The following is a 22,738-nucleotide window of genomic DNA, read 5'->3' on the forward strand; positions in this document are numbered from 1 at the left end:
TTGCATCCCCTTGTCAATTTTTCAAGCTCAGCTTGTGTGGGGAATAGAGCATCCACATCTAATTGCATCCTGCTGGGCATGGAGGAAAGACACATTGAGTTTGTTCATCCCTGACTCTGTCCTTGGCAGGAACAGTAAGAATATCCTACTACAAGACAAAATACAGAAGGGAAATGGGGCATCCCAAAGTGGAAAGCTCCTCAGAAGGAGATGTGATTCTCTTTGAGAAAGATGTCATGGTTCTGATGCAGCTGCAGCCAAGCCCCATGCAGCCACTCACGCAACTGCCTCATACCCCACACACAGCCCCCTGGTGGGATGAGAAGGTGAATTGAAAGAAAAAGGCAAAATCCAGTGGGGTAAGATGAGGAACTTTTAACAGAACAGCACAAAGAGGTAACACCAGTCAGGAAGCACACTGATGGTGTTGAAATGGTTTATAAAGTGAGTGGTGCAAAACACAGCACTGACCGTGGTTACCAGACCTGACTTGACTGTCCTGTGGCTACCCCATCACTGCACCTGCTCAAAGCACCCACACTTGTCCTGGCATGAGTTGATATGGTATTGAATACTCTACTGGCTGGTTCAGCTGGCTGTCTAGTAGAAAAAAAAAATGTTAAAAAATTAAACCTATCCTAGGCAAACTCAGGACAGAAGGCCTGTGCAGGAAGATGAGATTGCAGCTGCAGAAAAGGCAGTGAATGCACAGAGAGGGCAAACTGAGAGAGGAGAAGTAAGTGGAGAGGCAGATTTATTGACACTTGAGTGAAGAGGATGTACACTTGAAGTAGAGGGGTATTAAATAGAGGATGATTAATATGTGAGAGGGCTTTAAGAAGAACTGTGTGAGGAAAGCGAAGATAAGAGTGATCTGGAGGAAGCAATATTAACCTTGCAAAGAACTGAAATGCAAATAAACAGAGAACTGGGCATAGGAGAGGGAAAATGAAGAGGAGATTTCTTGCAGATTTGTGAAGCACAGGAGAAGTTGATAAAAAGAAGAGGGGAAATGCATATCAAGTTTTCACGTTGGTCAATTGGTAGCTGTCACTACAGAAGTCTTCAGGGCTGCATGTGTATTGTATAAGATTATGGATACTGATTACACTGCTGAGACAGACAAGTAAAAAGAATAATGGGTAGTGAAAGAGGCTAGTTTTCCTTCTTTGCCCTCTCCATCAGAGGTCAAAATGATCCCATTCACTGATCTTGAGCCTGATGTCATGTGTGATTCTTATGAGGATGCAAGGAGGCTCTTGAGAGCAAGCAGTCAGCTGTGTCTTGTTTACCTGTCTCTCCCTCTGCCAGTAACTGATCACTTGCATGGTAAAGCAGTTGGAGAACTTGGCAGGAAAGCGTTTGTATTTTGAGCTTTGTTGGGAGGCAGAAGTTCCCTGCCACATGTTCTGATTTCTTCTTTGTGTTAAATTTTAGGATACTCACCGGGGGCTTTTTATCCAGCAATTGCGGCACACACAGAATCCACAGCCTCGGATCAAACTGAAGCTGTTTGGACACTCTGGTGCTGGGAAAACAACCCTTGTGGAGTCTCTCAAGTGTGGCCTGATACGAAGTTTTTTCCGAAGACGCAGACCTAGGCTTTCCTCCACAAATTCAACTAGATTCCCTCCATCTCCTTTGTCTTCCAAACCTTCAGGTATGGCTTTGAAGCTGTAACATTTGAACAAGAAAACGTTTTCCTCTTAGTTTGTGTAGCTCCTAAGGAAGAGTTGTTGGCTGCGCTGTGAAAGACAAGACAGGCTTAGCATGTAAAAAAAGTAAAGCAAAGCAGAAGAGGGTACTGAGTTCTCTGTGCACAGGGTTATACCTAAGGAAAGAGCAAAGAGGAGCTGCCGGTGTGGAGGATGCAAGTGTAATTAAGGTTTTTCTTTATTTACATGCTGCATAAGTGAACTTGGAGGCTGGAAGACAGGACTTGAGAACATTGGTCTTTGTTTCACTCAAAAAATCCTGGGCTGTGAACACAAGTGTCATGACCAAATTCCACCATTGTGGTTTTGGAGATTATGTTTTGTCAGCCTTTGTGTTTGAGTAGCTTCAATAAACTCTACGCAAAATTGAAACCGTTGCTGCATCATTACGTGAGCTTTAAGTGATAACAGGAATCAGAACTGCCTCTGATGCCTTGGAGTGCTTTTCTATAAAGTACAGGAGAGGGTTAGCCCAGTTAAAGGTGTCTAAAATTTTAGTCTCCAAACAAGGTGGAAATAGAGGCTTTGTAAAGCAGAAACATTTCCGAAGTAAGTGTGTGCAAATAATAGGGAAGTTTTGTCCATGTAGCACCACTTGGCCCTTGTGAGGTGGGAAGAGCTGCAAAATGTGGAGGAACAGGCTAGGTTTACACTTGAGCATGTGCTCAGCTTTGGAATAACCCACTGTAGTGGCAGAAGGACAATGGAAAGAGAAGTGAACTGTTTCGGCTAGGTCTCTTAATACTGAGAGGCTGTGCAAGCACTTTGAGGAGCTCAGCTTTAGACTGAAGTTTTGGACATGGTCTTGCTCAAGATTTAGGTGGGATCATGTTTGCCATTTTTTTTTTAGAAAATCTTACCTTTCAGAAAGTAATACTTGCAGGTTTAGGTTTCAGTAATCATTGTTAGTTAAGTTAAAACAGTGACAGTAGCAGATTTCATCTTTACTTTCACTCTGGTCACCTGAAGAAGCTTTTCAAGACAAGGCATCTGGCACAAATATTGTTAGTCCATTTGCTGTTTATTTACCACAGTGAGCTCACATCTATGACAACAGAATAAAGGAACTGATAAAAAAAATCATCCAGAAGTTCTTTATTTTAATTTACTGTCATACAAGGTGAAGTAAGTCACTCGAGGAATATGAATTCCTGGAGGCAATGCAGGAAAAGTTTTGACTGAAGATAGATTTGTTTATTTTTTATGTTGGTGTTACGTGCTCACACCATCATAAAATCTGGCACGACTGCTAGTCACAATGGAAAATTTAAAGAATGCACTTAAAAATAGATTACCTATATATAAAGATATGAAGTTGTGCAGTGCTGTGCACACTCGAAAACTGCACAGATCTGTGCAAGTCTTTACTTGCACAGCCTCTGTGTTGATATTTCAATATTTGGAGTTTTGGGGTTTGTTTATTTCGGTATCTCTTCTTTTGGGGTGCAAATTATTATATGAGTAAGTAACATTACAGGCTGAGTGACAAGCAGATAAACATTTACCAGCACAGTTTGGTCTGTACTTGATCATGCACTTAGGTTTGTTTACATTGTCTAAAAACCACTCACATGAATTCACCGTTTGTTTATTTACAGGAGCCTAAAATTTAAGTATTACACTTGCAATATCAGACATCAAAGTAAATAGTTTACAGCTGACAAGTAGTTCTTTATATATTAGAACTTAAACTTTCTCCACTAGATGGTGCAGGTGAATTACAAAGCCCGTTGATTTCTCAAGTACTCTTCAGGAATCTGAATTAAGCATGAACTAAATAAATTGCTTAATGGTAAAATAATTCTGGTTAAGGGCCTGCTTTTCTTCCTTATTTCAGAGCAAACAGTTGTTACACAGTGATATTTTCCTCCTCACTTATATACAGGAATCAACTGTATGAATACATACTATTTCCATGCCAATGAAAATAGGCCATGCAATGATATAGGATAGGATAGGATAGGATAGGATAGGATAGGATAGGATAGGATAGGATAGGATAGGATAGGATAGGATAGAATAGAATAGAATAGAATAGAATAGACCAGGTTGGAAGAGACCTTCAAGATCATCATGTCCAACCCATCAACCAATCCAACCCACCTAAACAACTAAACCATGGCACCAAGCACTCTATCAAGTCTCTTCCTGAACACCTCCAATGATAGTGACTCCACCACCTCCCCGGGCAGCCCATTCCAATGGGCAATCACTCTCTCTGTATAGAACTTCTTCCTAACATCCAGCCTAAACCTCCCCTGGCGCAGCCTGAGACTGTGTCCTCTTATTCTGGTGCTGGTAGTAGTTGTAGCGAGCAATAAGGTCACCCCTGAGTCTCCTCTTCTCCAGGCTAAGCAACCCCAGCTCCCTCAGCCTCTTCTCATAGGGCTTGTGCTCCAAGCCCCTCACCAACTTCGTTGCCCCTCTCTGGACATGTTCCAGCAAGTCAACATCCTTCCTAAACTGAGGGGCCTAGAACTGGACACAGTACTCAAGGCCAGGATGCCGTTGGCCCTCTTGGCTGCCTGGGCACACTGCAGGCTCATGTTCAGCCTACCATTGACCAGCACCCCCAGGTCCCTCCCTGCCTGGCCACTCTCCAGCCACTCTGACCCCAGCCTGTAGCACTGCATGGGGTTGCTGTGGCCAATGTGCAGAACCCGGCACTTGGATGTGTTAAATCTCATGCCGTTGGACTCTGCCCATCTGTCCAGCCTGTCGAGGTCCCTCTGCAGAGCCTCTCTACCCTCCAGCAGATCAACTCCTGCCCCTAACTTGGTGCCATCCACAAATTTACTGATGATGGACTCAATGCCCTCATCCAGATCATCAGTAAAGATGTTAAAGAGCATGGGGCCCAGCACTGATCCTTGGGGCACACCACTAGTGACTGGCTGCCAGCTGGATGTGGCACCATTCACCACCACTCTCTGGGCTCGGCCCTCCAGCCAGTTCCTAACCCAACGCAGTGTGCTCCCATCCAAGCCATATTGCAGCCCTTAGTGAAAAAAAAAAGGGCAAAATAAGTATATCTTTGCAACACATAAGATCTTTAACTATTGAAACCTTTAATTCCCAAATCATTTAGTGGATTTTTTTCAGTGTTTCACATCCAGCAGTATATGGTAAAGAGCAGTAAGTGCTCTGTAGGACCATTCTAATATTTTCCCTTTCGTCATTCAGAAAATGGATGTAGTACTGTATGTTCACAGCTTGGTAATCATTTCTCTAAAGAGCTTTTATTTTTTTAATGGACTTTTATATCTTGCATGCTTACTTTGAAGTGACCTCATTATGATTTTCACATGGTTTGTAATCTCATTTTCTTCTCCCTGACCCAGTTTCAGTAAGCATTACGAATCTTTATCCTGGTTGTGAGAATGTCAGTGTGAGAAGCCGTAGTATGATGTTTGAGCCAGGCCTGACCAAAGGGGTGTTAGAAGCTTTCGTTTCACCTGCTCATCACTCTCATTTCTCTGCTGATGACCAATCCACCAAGGCCATTGAGATTCAAAATGCCTGCTTGTACGGTAAGCAGAACCCTGGGTTCAAGCACCTTAATGCTGCAGGACTATGTTGCTTGGTTTTAAACATAAAGATGGAAAAAAATAATCTGACTTGGAATTGTAGTGATTGTGCTTGAGAATCCAGCACTGGTGGGGTTTGGTTTGTTTAAGCAGAAAATACATCTTCATGAAGTTCTGTACCTGTACTGCACACAGTGATCGCTTACGTCAGATCTGTACAATATCATGCAGAAATGTTTTCGAGGTAAGTGGGGCAGGAGGAAGGAGGGATTTGAGATAATAGGAGTGGGCTGGCAAACCAGCTGCAAGAGTGAAGGCTCTTTCACCTATACATCCTTTGGGGATTTTATCAGATATAATCTGACCCCATAGACCCAAGTGTCTTCACCATGTAAGTGGATTCAAGATGTATGAAAGACCTATAATTCTTACCCTGTAAAGGGCTGGAGCATGTTTGGTGAGCTCACCAGAGACAGTGAATGGAGCTTCAGTTATCTTATTTTTTTTTTTAAAGGAAGCTAACTGCTTTGCTGTTGAAACCAATTAGCAGTAAAAGGGGTCATCAGTCAGAGAATTTGACACAAGTACATATATGCCTGTTGGCTCTGCAGGCCATGCAAACAGTGCATATACACCACTATCTATACTAATCATTATATAAGTGGTAAGATCACTCTCAGTAGGATCAGTTCTTCATAAGATGTTTCACATGCCTTAGCAGCTGGAATTTTGAGGCTGTTAGGATTAATCAAGATTTTATTTTGCTGTGAGAAGCCAATTTATGAATGCAGTATATGCACACTAACACATGCAGTGGTAAAATGTTGTCCTTGCTGTTTATGAGTTTGCCATGTAGCTAAAGCTTGTTCTTTGTCCAGGCTAATTCCTCTTCAGTGTAATTTGTAACCAAGTCAAATTCTACAGTGAAATAGAGCTGTGCAACAGACTGACAGAAGGGGGTTCTGTTCTTTCCGTGTTCTGTCTTGATACAGAATGCATAGTGTGCACAGGGATCAACTCTGAATAACTGTAGTCATAACAGATTTGAGGTTTCAGGCTTCTTTTGTTCTAGAAGTTTGAGATGCATCTTGATTCGCATTTATTTGCATAGAGGTAGCACAAGTGCAGCAGACTTCACCCTAACCAGATGATGCACCTAGGAAGCACCATATAGCACAGCACACTAATACTTGTCTCACCTGAAGCTAAAGAAGGCAGCAAAAAGAAGTACAGTGCTGCAGGGATCCTTAGCATGGTGATTCTTCAGTCCTGACTTAATACCATGTTGTGACTACTGCAGTTCTCTTTGCAAATGTTCTTACCAGTGGTGGTATGTTAAGAAATAAAAATTAATAAAAATATTGAGTATTTTAAGGTAAGCTGGAAAACAATGGAAGTCACTATATTTGTTTCTTAGGGGAGCTGCTGTTGTGCAAGACAAAGGCCAGTTTAATGTATAAACTTGCCTGCATTTGACACATAGGTGCTTCCATGTGGTGTCCATATGAATGTCCTAGAGAAGTGAATATAAGAGAGGAGCAGATTCTGAGGACCCACCTTCTAAGCTTCTCAGACTGAACCAGTTCCTTTTGGTCATGATTGCCTATGCAGCTTTGCTTTTTCACATGCATATATATGGTTTATCTGTGTGAAAGTTTAAGTCAGATTAACTCTTTTGTTTGCCTTTCCATGGCTGAAATAAGTGATCTCTTTTATCTGTTTGTCTCCTTTTCAGGCATAGGTGATTTCAGCATCTGGGAATTCTCTGGGAATCCTGTATATTTCTGCTGTTATGATTATTTTGCTGCAAATGATACCACTGCAATTCACATAGTGCTTTTTAGTCTTGAGGAGCCTTATGAAATCCAGTTAAACCAAGTGACCTTTTGGCTCAGTTTCCTGAAATCATTAGTCCCAGTTGAAGAGCCAATAGGTAAGTTCTTCATCCCGTTAATGAAACATGAGGGGACTGTGGGGTAAAGCTTCTTACATTTCTCTCTGATTTTGTACATCTTCCATGTTGAGTGCTGTTATGTGTCTTCATCCCCTTTACATCCAAACTTTACGTAAGGTTTCTTAGAGAAAGGGAATTTTATCTGTGGAACTAGCCTGAAGAGCTGTACATCCCACATAGTCCCAACTAAAAAGGGCCATGAGGTACAGTGCAGCCTGTGGTACTGGGATTTACTTCTGTAAATGGCAGGTAAAGTTCTGCATCAGATAAGCTGCATGGAAAAGTGTTTCAAAGGGTTGGAACCACTTAAATCCAATTTTAGAGATAATGCTTAATGGCTGCTTTTATCTAGCCCAAATTAACAGTATTTCCAGCACAAATTAGTCTTGTCAGTGAGAACAGGACAGACCATCATTGTAAAGTAGCAGCTGCAACTTTAACAGATGTTAAAGATGCTAGAGTTGTGTTCGGACTTAAATACGTTATCCTCATCATAGAATCAATAAGGTTGGAAAAGACCTCAAAGGTCATCAAGTCCAACCTGTCACCCAACACCTCATGACTACTAAACCATGGCACCAAGTGCCACATCCAATCCCCTCTTGAACACCTCCAGGGACAGTGACTCCACCACCTCCCTGGGCAGCACATTCCAACAGCTAACAACTCTCTCTGTGAAGAACTTTCTCCTCACCTCGAGCCTAAACTTCCCCTGGCACAGCTTGAGACTGTGTCCCCTGGTTCTGGTGCTGGTTGCCTGGCAGAAGAGACCAATCCCCTCCTGGTTACACCCACCCTTCAGGTAGTTGTAAACAGCAAGAAGGTCTCCCCTGAGCCTCCTCTTCTCCAGGCTAAACAACCCCAACTCCCTCAGCCTCTCCTCACAGGGCTTGTGCTCAAGGCCTCTCCCCACCCTTGTTGCTCTTCTCTGGACACGTTCAAGTGTCTCGATGTCCTTCTTAAACTGAGGAGCCCAGAACTGGACACAGTACTCAAGGTGTGGCCTAAGCAGTGCTGAGATACAGGGGCACAATGACTTCCCTGCTCCTGCTGGCCACACTATTCCTGATGCATGCCAGGATGCCATTGGCCTTCTTGGCCACCTGGGCACACTGCTGGCTCATGTTCCACCAGCTGTCAATCGGTATGCCCAGGTCCCTTTCTGTCTGTCTGCTCTCCAGCCACTCTGACCCCATCCTGTAGCACTGCATGGGGTTGTTGTGGCCAAAGTGCAGCACCTGGCACTTGGACTTGTTAAATGCCATATTGTTGGACTCCACCCATCTGTCCAGCCTGTCAAGGTCCCTCTGCAGAGCTCTCCTACCTTCTAACAGATCAACACCTTCTCCCAACTTGGTGTCATCTGCAAATTGACTGATGATGGACTCAATCCCCTCATCCAGATCATCAGTAAAGATACTGAAGAGGATGGGCCCCAGCACTGATCCCTGGGGGACGCCACTGGTGACTGGCTGCCAGCTGGATGTGGCACCATTCACCACCACTCTCTGGGCTCGGCCCTCCAGCCAGTTCCTAACCCAGCACAGAGTGTTGCTGTCCAAGCCACGAGCTGACAGCTTGGCCAGAAGTTTGCTGTGGGGGACGGTGTCAAAGGCCTTGCTGAAGTCCGGGTAGACTACATCCACAGCCTTCCCCACATCCACCAGGCAGTCACCTGATCATAGGAGATTGGGTTGGTCAGGCAGGATCTGCCCTTCCTAAAACCACGTTGGCTGGGCCAGATCCCTTGGCCATCCTTCTGGTGTGCAGTGATTGCCACCAAGATGATCTGCTCCATAATTTTCCCTAGCACTGAGCTCAGGCTGACAGGTCTGGAATTCTTTGGCTCCTCCTTCCAGCCTTTTGTGTGGATGGGCATCACATTGGCCAGTTTCCAGTCACCTGGGACCTCTCCAGTGAGCCAGGACTAGTGGAAAATTATGGAGAGAGGCTTGGCCAGCTCATCTGCCAGCTCTCTCAGCACCCTGGGATGGTTCCCATCTGGTGCCATGGACTCGTGAGTATCCAAGTGGCTCAGCAGGTCCCTAACTGATTCCTTATGGATTTCAGGGGCACTACACTGCTCCCTGACTCCATCAACCAGTTCAGGAGGCCAGGTATCCTGGAGTCCTTCCGCCTTACTGTTGAAAATTGAGGCAAAGAAGATATTTAGAACCTCAGCCTTTTCATCATCTTTATTTACGGTGTTACCCTCCAGGTCCACTAAGGAGTGGAGGTTCCTCTTGCTCCTCTTTTTAGCATTAATATATTTATAAAAATGCTTTCTATTGTCTTGCACAGCAGTGGCCAGCTTAAGTTCTAATTGGGCTGTTGCCTCTCTAATTTTTCTCCTACATGTTCTAACAGCCTTAAACGTACCTCAAGTTGCCTCCCCCCCTTTCCAAAGGCAATACAGCCTCTTTTTTTCCCTTAAATCCTCCAGGAGCTGCTCGCTCATCCAGGCCGGTTGCCTTCCCCGCCGGCTCATCTTTCGGCACATGGGAACTGCCAGTTCCTGTGCCTTCAAGAGCTCCTGTTTGAAGTAGGTCCAACCATCCTGGATCCCTTTGTTCTTAAGGGCTGCTGCCCAGGGTACTTTCTGTAGAAGTTGCTTAAACAAGCTGAAGTTTGCTCTCCAGAAGTCCAGAGTGAGGGTTCTGTTACTGCTCCTCCCTACTTCCCCGAATATTGAAAACTCCACTATCTCATGATCACTGAAACCTAGACAGCCTCCTACCATCACATCTCCCACCAGCCCTTCTCTATTTGAGAACAGCAGGTCAAGCAGAGCCTGACCCCTGGTAGGCTCACTTAGCTGCATCAAGAAGCTGTCCTCTATATACTCTAGGAACCTTCTGGACTGCCTCCTCTCTGCTGAGTTAATTTCCCAGCAGATGTCTGGCAGGTTAAAGTCACCCACAAGGACAAGGTCTGATGATCTGGAGACAGCCTCCAGTTGCTTATAGAATATTTCATCTGTCTCCTCATCGTGGTTGGGTGGTCTATAACAGACTCCAACCAGGATGTCAGTTTTGTTAGGCCTCCCTCTGGTTTTAACCCCCAGACACTTAATCCTTTCATCTGCAACCTCAAGTTCTGAGGCATCTAACGATTCCCTAATGTACAGGGCCACCCCTCCTCCTCTTCTCCCTTACCTGTCTCTCCTAAAGAGCTTGTAACCCCCCCAGTGCAGTACTCCAATTATGTGAATCATCCCACCATGTTTCTGTAATAGCAACATATCATAGTCCTCCTGGTTGGACCAAGACTTCCAGTTCTTCTCCTTTGTTACCCACACTGCGTGCATTGGTGTACATGCACTTCAGCTGGGCTGCTGATTTCTCAATTAACCCAAATTTATGTCCCACTCTTTCCAGAGAGACTGGTTTCCTCACCCACCCCCCTTCAGACCTAGTTTAAAGCCCTCCCAATGAGCCCTGCCAACTCCAATGCTAGTACCCTCTTGCCCTTTCTAGATAAATTCACCCCATCAAGGTCCAGCAGGTCAGGTGCAGTAAAAGTTGCCCCTTGATCAAAGAACCCAAAATTCCATTGCTAACCTTCTGGTGCATCAGAGCATACAGATACCAGGATCTCTAGGAAATTCCTCTTCAAATATTCTTAGAGTTTACACAGGTTTTAAATAAGTTTACTGTTCTATATTTAAGCTTTCTAACAAACTAAGAGTTACTCAGCAGGCAAACAAATTAACTTAAATAACTGGTTTTGAAAAATAAAAAAGTTTGTAGGTCTAGTTCCATATACCATGTGTGTACCTGAGCAGTGGTCTGCACTGTGTGACAGCTTCAACCAAGCTCTGACATGTGTCTTGGTTATATGAACAGAAGAGTTATTTGGACAGTGAATATAAATTGGTGTTCACAGATGTTAATAACACTGCCAGGGACTCACCCGACAAGCAGATCAAATACTTACATAGTGCAAAAAGTATTTTCCCTCTCTTTCTGTGTTCTGCTTGATAGTAACGATGAGCAAAGGCATCTGCATGTTGTTCATTTTCTATTTTAGATCAAATCACAACGCATGACCATTTGGATCTGACCAACATGAAATTACTTCTGGAAGTAAAAGCTCAGGAGTTTGCAGAAAAGTGTCAAAGCTGACAGTACAGTTAATTTGCAATTGCTGGAAGCCTTTCACATCTCCTCAGTCTGCTGAGGAAACTTCTTGTTTTGACCAAGCTAGAATTCAAGTTAATTACTCATTACCACTAGTATTTAGATACTTGGTTTGGGTCAGTGTTCACACTGATCAGCTCAATTTCAGTAACCATGCATTTTGTGTTAAAATTACAGAACTGTCAAGCAATGTGTAATAACTGGCACTGTCAGAAAACTTACACTTTTGGACGTACTTTCCTGTTACTTTGACTGAGTCCTTCAACTGCCAAACTAAAAATACAAAATACTCACTTTGATGCGCTATGCAGAGGCTTGGTAAAATGTGGCTTTATATGAAAGAATCAAAATTCTGCAGCTTTTAAGTAGTGAAAACACTGAGCAGTGATTAAAGTATATTTCTCCCATGTGAAGGGTTTTTTTTCAGTAGAACAGCAGGATTGCATATGCTGCCTTTCTTTTAAAATACTCTAATGATGTCTTCTCTTTTTTGGATGATAGTTTGAGAAAAGATTGAAAACTCTTGTGTTCCATACTGTCACTACATTCATGCCATTTGTATCTTTCTTTCTCATTCTTTTTCATGGTTTCTGCCAGGCTTTCCTACTTAATTCTCACTTAAGTGAGAGGTCATTGTGTAAGTACTGCAAAATAGCATTCATACCAACGTATGAATGTTGTAGATATTTTGTGTTCTACTTATAATCCTCTAATCTGCACCTGTAGTGTTAAGGACCATCCAAAGGTTATGAGAAACCCTTTCAAGAAGCTGTTACTTTTAACTATTTTTCCTTATGCTGTCATAATTTGTAGTTAACAGACGTATCATTAGCATTACTGATTTTTTTTTGTTAAAACCATAAAGTTTCATATTATAAATGCATCTGGTGTTACCCAAAGAGTCTAGCTACTCAAACTGCACACTCTGTAGATCATTCTGTAAGCAGATAACAGTCAAAGCACCAGTGGTGTGTAAGAACGCTATAGCTATATAGAGTTGGTAAATCCACAACAGAAGTGATAGGTGTAAAGAATGTAAAATATATTGGTACTTTTGTAGCTCAGTAAGAGCCATCTCCATCGGTGTGTCTCATAGTGAGGGGATGCTCTGCTTGTCTTCTAGCATTTGGTGGGAAGCTCAAAAGTCCCCTCCGTGTTGTTTTGGTTGCCACACACGCTGACATCGTGAATCTTCCTCGTCCTGTTGGGGGAGAATTTTGGTATGACAAAGATATGTCCTTGCTGAAAGAAATCAGGAACAGGTAAGTGGGGTGTGTGTTTCTGTGTAGCATCTAAACATGTCATTGCAGAAAGATAAAATACTTCAATACACAGAAACATGTTGTGGGGTTTTATGCAGCTTAAGCTTTACAGCGTTACGATATTTTGAGTATGCTCAGGAAGCTTATACTGTGCAAAACTTGAAATACTTACCAATGTGCAGTGAGTGACCTGCCTCAAATGAACTAAAATGAGTCAAGTGGTGCAAAAATTAGTTAAGACTTACAAAGTCTTACTCTGTAAACAGTGGGATATATCCTAAGGCCCCTATCAGCCATCTGTCTGACATCATGGTGCTCAGGTTTCGCACTGCTCTCAGACAATGGGCAGTTCGCAGCTACAAACTCTGGTTTCAAAATGGAATGCTTTACAGGAGGGCCACCTTTTGCTCTGAATTGATTTAGGATAGGTAGGGAAAAGACTTTAAAAAGGCCTGGAGGTACTCTCTCCACACAGTTTGCGAGGAGTTGGACATGATAGAGTTGCAGAAGTGACAAGGTCATCCAAGAAGCTGGTACCCAGGAGTTAGGGAAAAATTCAGCAGATGTTTGAAACAGGAAAATGGAAATAGGGGATTTTTCACAAACATACTATTGTATAAAGTAAAAATAATTGATATTCACAGTGAGGATGTAAATGGTAACACATGGTACAAGGAACCATCCATACGTGTGAGCACAGACAGCTGTCTAGAGTGTACAAGAATTGGATGTAGGAATTCCAGCACAACATCAGTAGGGCAGTATCTTAAATAAACCAACAGATACTACCTGTGTGTAGTCTTTCATGTTGGAATCCTTTTAAATGCAAATCAGTCCAGAGCTAGGAAAACAAGTATGTGTGGTTGAAAAGTCAAAAGGAATTGAGAAAGAAAGCTGGTGTCGATAGGACTGACAACTGTGTAAAGTGAGAAGAAAGAAAACAACAAATATTAAGACCTTAAAAAGAATAAATTCCTTCCATCTCTTCTCTAGTAAAATTTTTGGTTTTCTAATGGCAAGTTATGTGATGGAGTAGTAATTTTCATACTTACCTTCAGCCCTCTTTAGAATAGAATAGAAAAACCAGGTTGGAAGAGACCTTCAAGATCATCATGTCCAACCTATCATCCAACACCACCTAATCAACTAAACCATGCAACCGAGCAGGAAATACAGCCATTTTCTCTTAATATCTCTGTTTATTTTCAAGAAAATTAGGGAGCAGCTCTACTGTCTGTACTTATAGAATATCTTATCATAGTCTGTACTTGAACTCTTTCATCATGCCTCGAAGAAGAAATAGCTCTCTTGTAATGCAAGACTGAAGTATAACTAGATGAAGAGATAAAACCATATTTGGGACGAAGTAAATAATTGCTTGCTTTTTCTCATTTAGATTTGGAAACGATCTGCACGTTTCAGACAAGTTGTTTGTCTTGGATGCTGGAGCATCTGGGTCTAAAGATATGAAGCTTCTCCGAAATCACTTGCAAGAAATAAGAAGCCAGATAATTTCTGTAAGTAATGTCTAATGGTCTGGGTTGGAGCAGCCAAAATATGGAAATCTTGAGTAATAACTAACTGTAACTTTAATTACTAAATTATGACATTTAAAGAAATGAGTGCTGTTCAAATTTTGTGCAGCATGTGTGAAAGACCTGGTGATAAACAGTCTCCTGACATCAAAGGCTCAGTCAGCATTTTCAAAATTGTAGGTGGTTTTTACAGGCCACCAGTGATGTCTCTTGCAAGGAAATTGTTTGAGATTGCTCAGCATTACAGGTTTGTATTTTTGGTGGACAGGATGGATTCCAGCATTCGCCCTTCTCTTTTTTTAATACTTTTATTTCTTTCAGTATGACAAAGAAACAACATTGTTCAAGCAAATGGGCTTCTCCTTAAAAAAACCCCACCAGAGCAGAACAGTTTCATCAACTGATAGAAAGACAATTCCTAGTATAGATGTGGACTGAATATGTATTAACTTTTTACCACACTTTTTTTCCTGAAAAATACCTGCTTGGAGTTGTATAGGTGTACATGTACATGTGCATGACAATAAAGGTGTAATAGCCATGATTTGAGACTTCCTTACGGAGGGTGACCAGTCAAGTTGCTAAGTAGCCTGTACTAAATGGATTTCGGGTTTCTTCATACTGAATGCCTTCTTACTTGCATGACACACCCACAAGACCTTCTGCAGCTACTTCTATTAGGGTGTTTTTGTCAAATTAATTCAAAGGGAGCATATTACTTCATTCTGTAGATGAAGGGAAATGTTTCCATTTGTGTGAAATTCAGCCTGTTTTGCACTCCGTATGGTCTCTTGATTTACTAAGCTTTTCTTCTCTGACAAAGCTTTATTTTGGCAATGGTCAATAGCTTGAAACACTGACAACGCTGACTGACATCAGAAAGGTGTTCTGTAGCTTGAGACTGTACGATGAAGGCATCAGTGATGTCCAAGAGAACCAACAGATGAAACTACCATCTTCACTTCTTATGTGGTAGCCTGCTGTCTCACCTGTTGAAGTGAATTGGTCTTGTGAGATACTGATGAGTGCAAATTTAACTTAAATATTGACAGTTTCTGAAATAAAGATTAACTTTGAGTTACACAATGGCAATTGATACATTTTGAAGTCACTATTTCAGCTGGTCAGCCCATTTGACAAGGCAGGACTATGTAAACTTTGTTCTATACATCAGAATTATGTTTGTAATCGCTGATATTTGGAAAGTTTGCTCATCTCGGTGTCAAAGTTGTTGCTGGAATTCACTTTGTTAAGAAAAGGCAGATTTACAGCAAGTGAATGCCAGATAGAAGATTAAAGGTCCATCACAAGGGGAGTTCTTTAGATGTGAATATGCATCATAGACTCATTAGACCTTGTTAAAAACAAACAAACAAAAAAAAAACCCCACCTCTTATTCTCAGCACAGCAGAATTCTAAATGGATGTTTTCTTTGCTTTTGTAAGACTTGCCCACCTATGACTTATCTGTGTGAAAAAATAATCTACACACTGCCTTCATGGAGAAAAATGAATGGACCCAACCAGCTGATGTCCTTGCAGCAGTTTGTGTATGATGTACAGGAGCAGCTTAATCCCCTAGCAAGTGAAGATGAGCTACGGCATATTGCACAGCAGTTGCACAGCATAGGAGAAGTAAGTGGTTTTATCGGAATTGCATCTCTTTATTAGCAAGGTACTGCTTGGGTGGAATACTGCTTAAGAAGACTTAAGTAGTCTGGAGAAAAAGAGGCTGAAGTGAGACCTTATTGCTCCCTACAACCACCTGAGGGAGAGTTGGTATCCTCTCACAAGTCACAGCTAATAGGACAAGAGGAAATGGTATGGGGGAGGTTTAGCTTAGACATTAGCAGAGACTATTATACTGAAAGGGTTATCAAGGACTGAAACAAGCTGCCCTGGGGAGTGGTTGAATTACCATCCCTGGATTTCTTCAGAATCTATCTAGATCTGCTGTTCAAGGATATGGTATAATAATGCCCCTGGTAGATAATGGTTGGACTGGATGGCTTTGAAAGGTCTTTTCCAACCATAGTGATTCTGTGAAATATCCATAGGGTTTTTTTCTCCTCCCTCTTGAGATACTGTAAGAAGCAGAGACTGGTTAATAATTATTTTTGTTACTGCTGTCTTGTGGCTCCTATTTCATCCAACAATATTTCTTTAAGACAGGAAGAATTAACAGTTTATTGCTATAGTTGCAAGAATATAAAATAGCCAGAAAGGGTAAGTATGATGGTATCTTAAATGAGGTAGTGTTCAGTGTGTATAAGAGTGTTTCCAACAGAAACTGAATTGCAGGGTAACACCTTTGCAGGGTGTGGCTGGGCTTTATAGCTGCTGGGCACCACTGCCTTTGTTACTAGTGAAAATCACAAGATCTGTTCTTTGTTCGGAATACTTGCAAGAAATTAAAATGCATTGTTTGTTTTACTTCTGTCAGCAGTGTTAATTAAATCACTGAGACAGTGAGTTAGGAGGGAGAGAACATGGGATATGAAGTTGTACTTCACAAGATCTAAATAGTACCTTTCATATTTATAAACAGATTAACATTATGCAAAGTGAAACTGTCCAGGATGTTGTGCTTCTGGATCCTCGCTGGCTCTGTTCAAATGTCCTTGGAAAAATTCTCTCAGTGGAGAACCCAAAAGCCCTCCACCACTATCGAGGTCGGTACACCATAGAGGACATCCAGCGTCTGGTGACAGACAGTGATGTGGAAGAACTGATACAGATTTTGGATGCCATGGATATTTGTGCAAGGGATCTTAGCAGTGGAGCAATGGTAGATATTCCTGCTCTCATAAAGACTGACAGTCTCCACAGGTCTTGGACAGATGAGGAGGATGAGGTGATGATTTATGGTGGTGTTAGAATCGTTCCTGTGGAACATCTTACTCCATTTCCTTGTGGAATTTTTCATAAAGTTCAGGTGAATCTCTGCAGGTGGGTTCACCAGCAGAGCTCAGAGGGAGATGCTGATATACGTCTGTGGGTAAATGGATCAAAGATTACAAATCGTGGAGCTGAGCTTTTAGTGCTGCTGGTTAACCATGGTCAGGGTATAGAGGTTCAAGTTAGGGGACTGGAAACAGAGAAGATCAAGTGCTGTTTACTTCTGGATTCTGTATGCAGCACCATTGATAACTTAATGGCCACAACCTTACCGGGCCTTCTGACGGGGAAATACTACCTTAGTCCTCAGCAGCTGAGGGAACATCATGAGCCAATAATGGTGTACCAGCCTAGAGACTTTTTCCGTGCACAGAGTCAGAAGGAGACATCACTGACTAACACTATGGGGGGATATAAAGAGAGCTTTAGCAGTATATTGTGTTTTGGATGTCTTGATGTCTACTCCCAGGGAAGCCTAGGAATGGATATTCATGTTTCTGATCTGAATCTACTTATCAGGAGAAAACTAAGTCGACTTTTGGATCCACCTGATCCTATGGGCAAAGATTGGTGTCTGCTGGCCATGAACCTGGGCCTCCCTGATCTTGTTGCAAAGTACAATACAAATAATGGAACACAAAATGACTTCCCCTCAAGCCCAGTTCATGCCCTTCTGCAGGAGTGGAGTACTGCTCCTGAGAGCACTGTAGGTATTTTGATGTATAAGCTGAGGGAATTAGGTCGCAGAGATGCAGCAGACTTTTTACTGAAGGCATCTTCTGTATTCAAAATAAATTTAGATGCTAATGGTCAAGAAGCTTATGCTTCAAGTTGCAACAGTGGCACCTCTTACAACTCAATTAGCTCTGTAGTGTCACGGTAAGAACAGGTGTTTTGCATGGACATCTTTTCAAACTGCAGAAAGGATAAATGCTACACTACAAGACTGTCTGTGCATTTAAATTTAGGAGGTTTTACATGAAAGGATCTTTATCCTTCTCCAGCACCACCTTTTTTGTGCATAAATTTCCTACTTCTAACTGTGAATGGTTACTCTTTTATCTATTAAAAAGGCTGGTGTACTTCTGGTGGTTCTGCTGCTTAATACTGCCATTTTCACTGGAAAGTCTTAACTTTTGGATTACATACTGCAGCTGTTTTATAAAATACTACAATTCTCCCCACAAAAGGTAGGGGGAGAAGAATAGCACATATTACCCGAAATGTGTATTTCTTACACCTGTTTTACTTCTTTTCATCATGTCCTCTGCTTAACGTTTTTTTTTATATTTGTATGGAGAGAAATCCACCATTTGTGGTCAGTCTGACTGAATTTAAATCACATTGTTTATAGCTGAAAAAGAGAGTGCCTTTTGCAGAAGGGAGGGTACAGTTGATTTGGATGACCCTGCTGGAGTTACAAGAACACGCTACCTCTGTTTCACTTAAATTGTCTGCATGCTTACTGCAAGTGGTGCTTGCCTTTTAATTTTTCCTGCACTTCTAAGACATTGGTGATGACTCACGCAGAGCATTCTTGTGCCAGTACTACAGATATAGAAATGTGATAGCTAATCAACTTCAATTACAGGCAAATCATAATGTGAAGATCTCTTGAACTTGCCAATTATCATGCTTCATTACTCCATGCACCTCAGGTAAGTGTTCATATCATTATAGAGTTCAAAAAACACAAATGTTGGATACTGCAGAATAATATTGTATAGCTGTCGGTTGTAATTTGTGTATAACAAAGGTTTTCTACTATTAGATCCTGCATTACTTACTTCCTGTACTTGAAAACTTTGATGGGGATAAACAAAACATACAAAAAAAAGGAAGCAAGGTTTCTTGCAGTGATAATTTTGACATTGATATGAGGGAATATGACCCTTGTTATGTTCTAAAAAGCATGTAATTTTCATGGTGCGATGTGTGTTTATATATATTGTATGTACATATATTAATACTATTTTTTTCCTTAATCTTACAATGTAGTAAAATTTTAAAGGATTTTTTTACAAATAAAACTGTTGCTTGTTGCATCCTTGTTGTTCATATTCTGTAGCTGAAAGGGACCGACGCTTTTTTCCTCCTTTCCATCACAATCCTGGAGAGGCAGTGCCTGTCTTCTGAAGCTCTGGGAGTCTCCTGTATCACTCTGCAGGGATTTCTCAGTGTGCCAGAGGAATCTCTATTTATTTGTTTACTGCAGCAGTGGTCTCTCTGCAGCAGAGGGATGTTCCTGACTTTTCTCCTTCCGTGTGCTGTAAAATGCAGCCCTGGGAGTGTGTATTACTTAGCGGATACTGTGATGAATCTAAGAATGGTAGTTCACAGCCTATTGCGTCATTTACAATTTTCGTGGTAATAGGTTCAGGAAAGTGAGTCACAGTCTTTATGCAGCTTTGGATGGCTTTCCTATAAATCATGTGCCACTGGAAAAAAATGTCCTAAAATGACAATTCTGCCCAAAAAAGTTTAGCGAAGTAGTAAAAGTGGGCACCCCTGCAGTTGCTTCACTAATACTGATTGCCTGTTTTCTCCCATGAATACAACTAGGAGCAGAGCTTTATCCCACAGTTCCTAGAAAATGCACTGATCCTGCCTGATTCACTCCAAAAATGCAAATCTTCACAAGATCAACAAAATTTAGCCATAAGTGTAAGTTATGTACAGCTTGTGCAAGGAACACACTAATCTCAGCTCCTGCCAGTGAAATAAATGAAGCTTGTTACAACCATCAGGACACTCTCTTATTTGCACTTCTTTGTGGCTTCAGAGATGAGGTTCTGAAAAAACATTTTGAGAATAAAGCAGATTAGCCCCAAGGTTCAAAATCCATAAAACAGACAAACTCTCAAAATTGCAACACAGTTTCTCAGGGCCAAGATGCATTACTGATGATCTTGCAATCTAGAAATGGGTGTTACTGATATCTGGACTCAAATTCTGAAGACATTTTCAGCAGAAAAAGGAAGCATTTTGGTGCAAACCATTTATCCAGTAAAAGTCTTTTCTCCCTGGCATGTAGCAGTGTGCATAGGATAGGAAGTTGCTTCCTATTGCTGTTTGTATTGGGCTTTACTTATTTGTCTTCCTGTGGGAGTTTTGATACGGACTTGACTGGTAAGTTTCAAAACCTGCAAAAGTCCAGCAGCTACATGCAAATGATTTTGAGAGTGGGACAAGAATAGCGTGCAGATCTGACCTTGGGTGACGGTGGATATATAAGTTTCTTCTTGCCTTAAGAGGATGTAAACTGCAAACAGTCACAGGTTTTAGGATCCTCGTGATTCATATGATTGAGTAAGAATTATGAAACTACAGAGGTTTAGCAACTCCCAAGTATCTAGAGAAATTGTCAGAGCCATCAGGGTTAGAAAGGAGCCAAAGCAGGTCAGGTCTCTGGAGGGCAATGGTGAACCTGCCAGAGCTGGCTGGAGCCAATTCCAGGTCCTAAACCTGTGCTGGCTGTGTTTTCCATTCCAAGAAGACGTTACCTGTTAATTCTTTTCAACCTTTGTATTCCAAAGATGCTGTGTTGCAGCACTGGCAGTGAAGTAGAGGAGTAATGCACAATTTGTAACTCCAACAGAGTAAATGAAGTGTGCTGTTGGCTGAAACCTCTAGGGCAGAGAAGATGGAGCAATGCTGTATCTTCTTTGAAGATGGCCTGAAAGCACTATGTACATTACTAAAATGCATGTCTCTTTGAATTTTAATTTGTTAAATTCAGACCAGCAGATGACAAAAAACTTTAAACAGGACCAGAGATTCACTCCCATATCTTTTCAGTCTTTGACTTCAAAGGCAAGGTAATGGACAGGTAGAAGGAAGAAAATCAGCTTTTCACAGTGCCTGGGGTACTTAGTTTCCAAAAAGGTTACAGACTCAGGCTTTGCAGGTAGAAGTCTTTTGGATCTCCAAGAGTCAGGTGAGCTGTATGTAGAGGAGCACTGATGGTATTTCTCTGTGTGCTACACCATTTATCATAACAAGCTTTACAGGAAGAGTGGAGCCAGCAGCTAATGCTGCCTCAAAGCCAGATGAGGAGCTTGTTGGATCTGTTTCATGTTTGCATTAACCAAATGGGCCTAATGGTTTTGCAGCAGCCAGACTACCCTGGGTGAAGTCCAAGTTAAAAAAACACATATATTTAAAAATCATTCTTCAGAATGCAGCCATGTTGCTAAGTCAGTTGGATGCATCTCAAAAATTACAGCTCTTCCGTGAGATAGGGCAAACCTGGACTGTCTTGCCTAAGCTGAGAGTCCTGCTTTCACTAAGCCTAGGACACCTGCTAAACTAATATGGACTCACATGTCCTAGGTAGATAGGAAGACTAGAAAGAATCCTGTGCAAGGTGATAAGGAGTCTTAAACAGAACTTAATGCTTAGGCATGCTGCATCTTACTCACCTGGGTTTGGTGGCAAACGGATGTTAATGACCTGGGCCATACTTCCTGCTGAAAAACCATAACACCTGCTGCAATAGGTGAGGAATTTCTTAGTGGTTCTGTGTTCATGTTCAGGAATATGCAGAGTCATATATCTGCACAGGATCCAAACAGTGTAGCTCCATGAGGCATATTCCCTATGGACTTGGGCACTGTCACACCTGAGTGTAACTGACCACAAGAAGCTTTGGGCCTTATGTCTTGTAAGTATAGTCAGGAAGCTTCTACACTTCAGTAGCTGAGCTTGGGGTGGAGGGGTTGCCAGGCAAACGTGGTGGAATCTGCATGTGTGAGTGAGACTCCAGTATGTGGAGGACAGGGAACGGAGGACAAAGTTGTGCTTTTCAAAACTGTTGTCAGGGAAACATAGGAGAGAGAGGAGGGATTTTGCATCAGGGGAGTTAGATTGATGATGTTGCTAAAAAATCATGTGTGTATGACTGAGTAACTGTGCCTCACTTTGTGAGCTTCTCATTGCATTGCAAAATCCTCTGGTTTAGCCTAGCCATACTTTGATCATTACAGACTATTTGCCCATAGACATTAACCATTCCACCTGCACCCCCTTAACAGGACTGCTTACAAGCCAAAATGTATAAAGCAGAGAAGGGTCATCTGCTGGGAAAACAGGGATAACATCAGCACATCCTGCTATTACTGTATTTACCTGCAAAGCACTGCAACTTGTTGACACTGGTATCCTTTTCCCTTTTTTCTTTTTTTTTTTTTTTGTTTGTTTTTGGTTTTGTTGTTCCTACTGGTTGCAAATGTGAGGGGAAAAATTATTCTGCTGAATACAATCAACTACTGCTGTGGAAAACAAAGGGTACAGATAATGAATTTTGTACTGAAGGCAGTGCATGAGTGCACATGAGAGCTGGTGACAGATCCAGGTAAGTCGAAGGACAGAAGCAGGTCCTACCTTCCTAAGGTATGTGTCTGCAGAAGAAGCAGGAAAGAGATTATTTTGGAGGCATTTCCACCCATTACAGGCTTTGATAAGATTCGATGCTTTCATTTGGTTATACATTAAGAGTTAAACTACTGTCCTTCATAACTAGAGCACTGAATCAAAATATTCTACAAACCCTTGGGGATTGTGTTAGCAGCTGGAGAATGTTGTAACAATTATCCTGGAAATTGTGGAAAGGGATGAATCACTGTAACCAAATTAGCATGAGATAGGATGAGCTAAATTTCCTTGGCTGCTCACAGCCAGAAGGAAATATCTCTTGCAGCTGTTAGACCT

The 22,738-nt window shown here is 41.9% G+C and overlaps 1 protein-coding gene across 3 annotated transcripts in view; it reads left to right on the top strand.

Annotated features, from left to right (window-relative positions):
- DAPK1 (death associated protein kinase 1) overlaps positions 1-19,066 on the top strand; it is a 109,836-nt gene extending 90,770 nt beyond the window's left edge. For 2 of the 3 annotated variants that reach the window (XM_054177974.1, XM_054177975.1), the window contains 7 exons: positions 1,438-1,660; positions 5,057-5,245; positions 6,978-7,175; positions 12,459-12,597; positions 13,994-14,114; positions 15,578-15,766; positions 16,680-19,066. In XM_054177974.1, the coding sequence (XP_054033949.1) occupies positions 1,438-1,660; positions 5,057-5,245; positions 6,978-7,175; positions 12,459-12,597; positions 13,994-14,114; positions 15,578-15,766; positions 16,680-17,912 (2,292 nt within the window). In that variant the 3' untranslated portion in view covers positions 17,913-19,066. Of the gene's footprint in view, positions 1-1,437; positions 1,661-5,056; positions 5,246-6,977; positions 7,176-11,932; positions 11,973-12,458; positions 12,598-13,993; positions 14,115-15,577; positions 15,767-16,679 lie in introns of those variants that run through there. The other variant, XM_054177976.1, reaches the window with a different exon arrangement.
- Positions 19,067-22,738: the final 3,672 nt, after the last annotated feature.

This window comes from Dryobates pubescens, chromosome Z (assembly GCF_014839835.1).
Source record: "Dryobates pubescens isolate bDryPub1 chromosome Z, bDryPub1.pri, whole genome shotgun sequence".
Lineage (NCBI taxonomy): Eukaryota > Metazoa > Chordata > Aves > Piciformes > Picidae > Dryobates > Dryobates pubescens.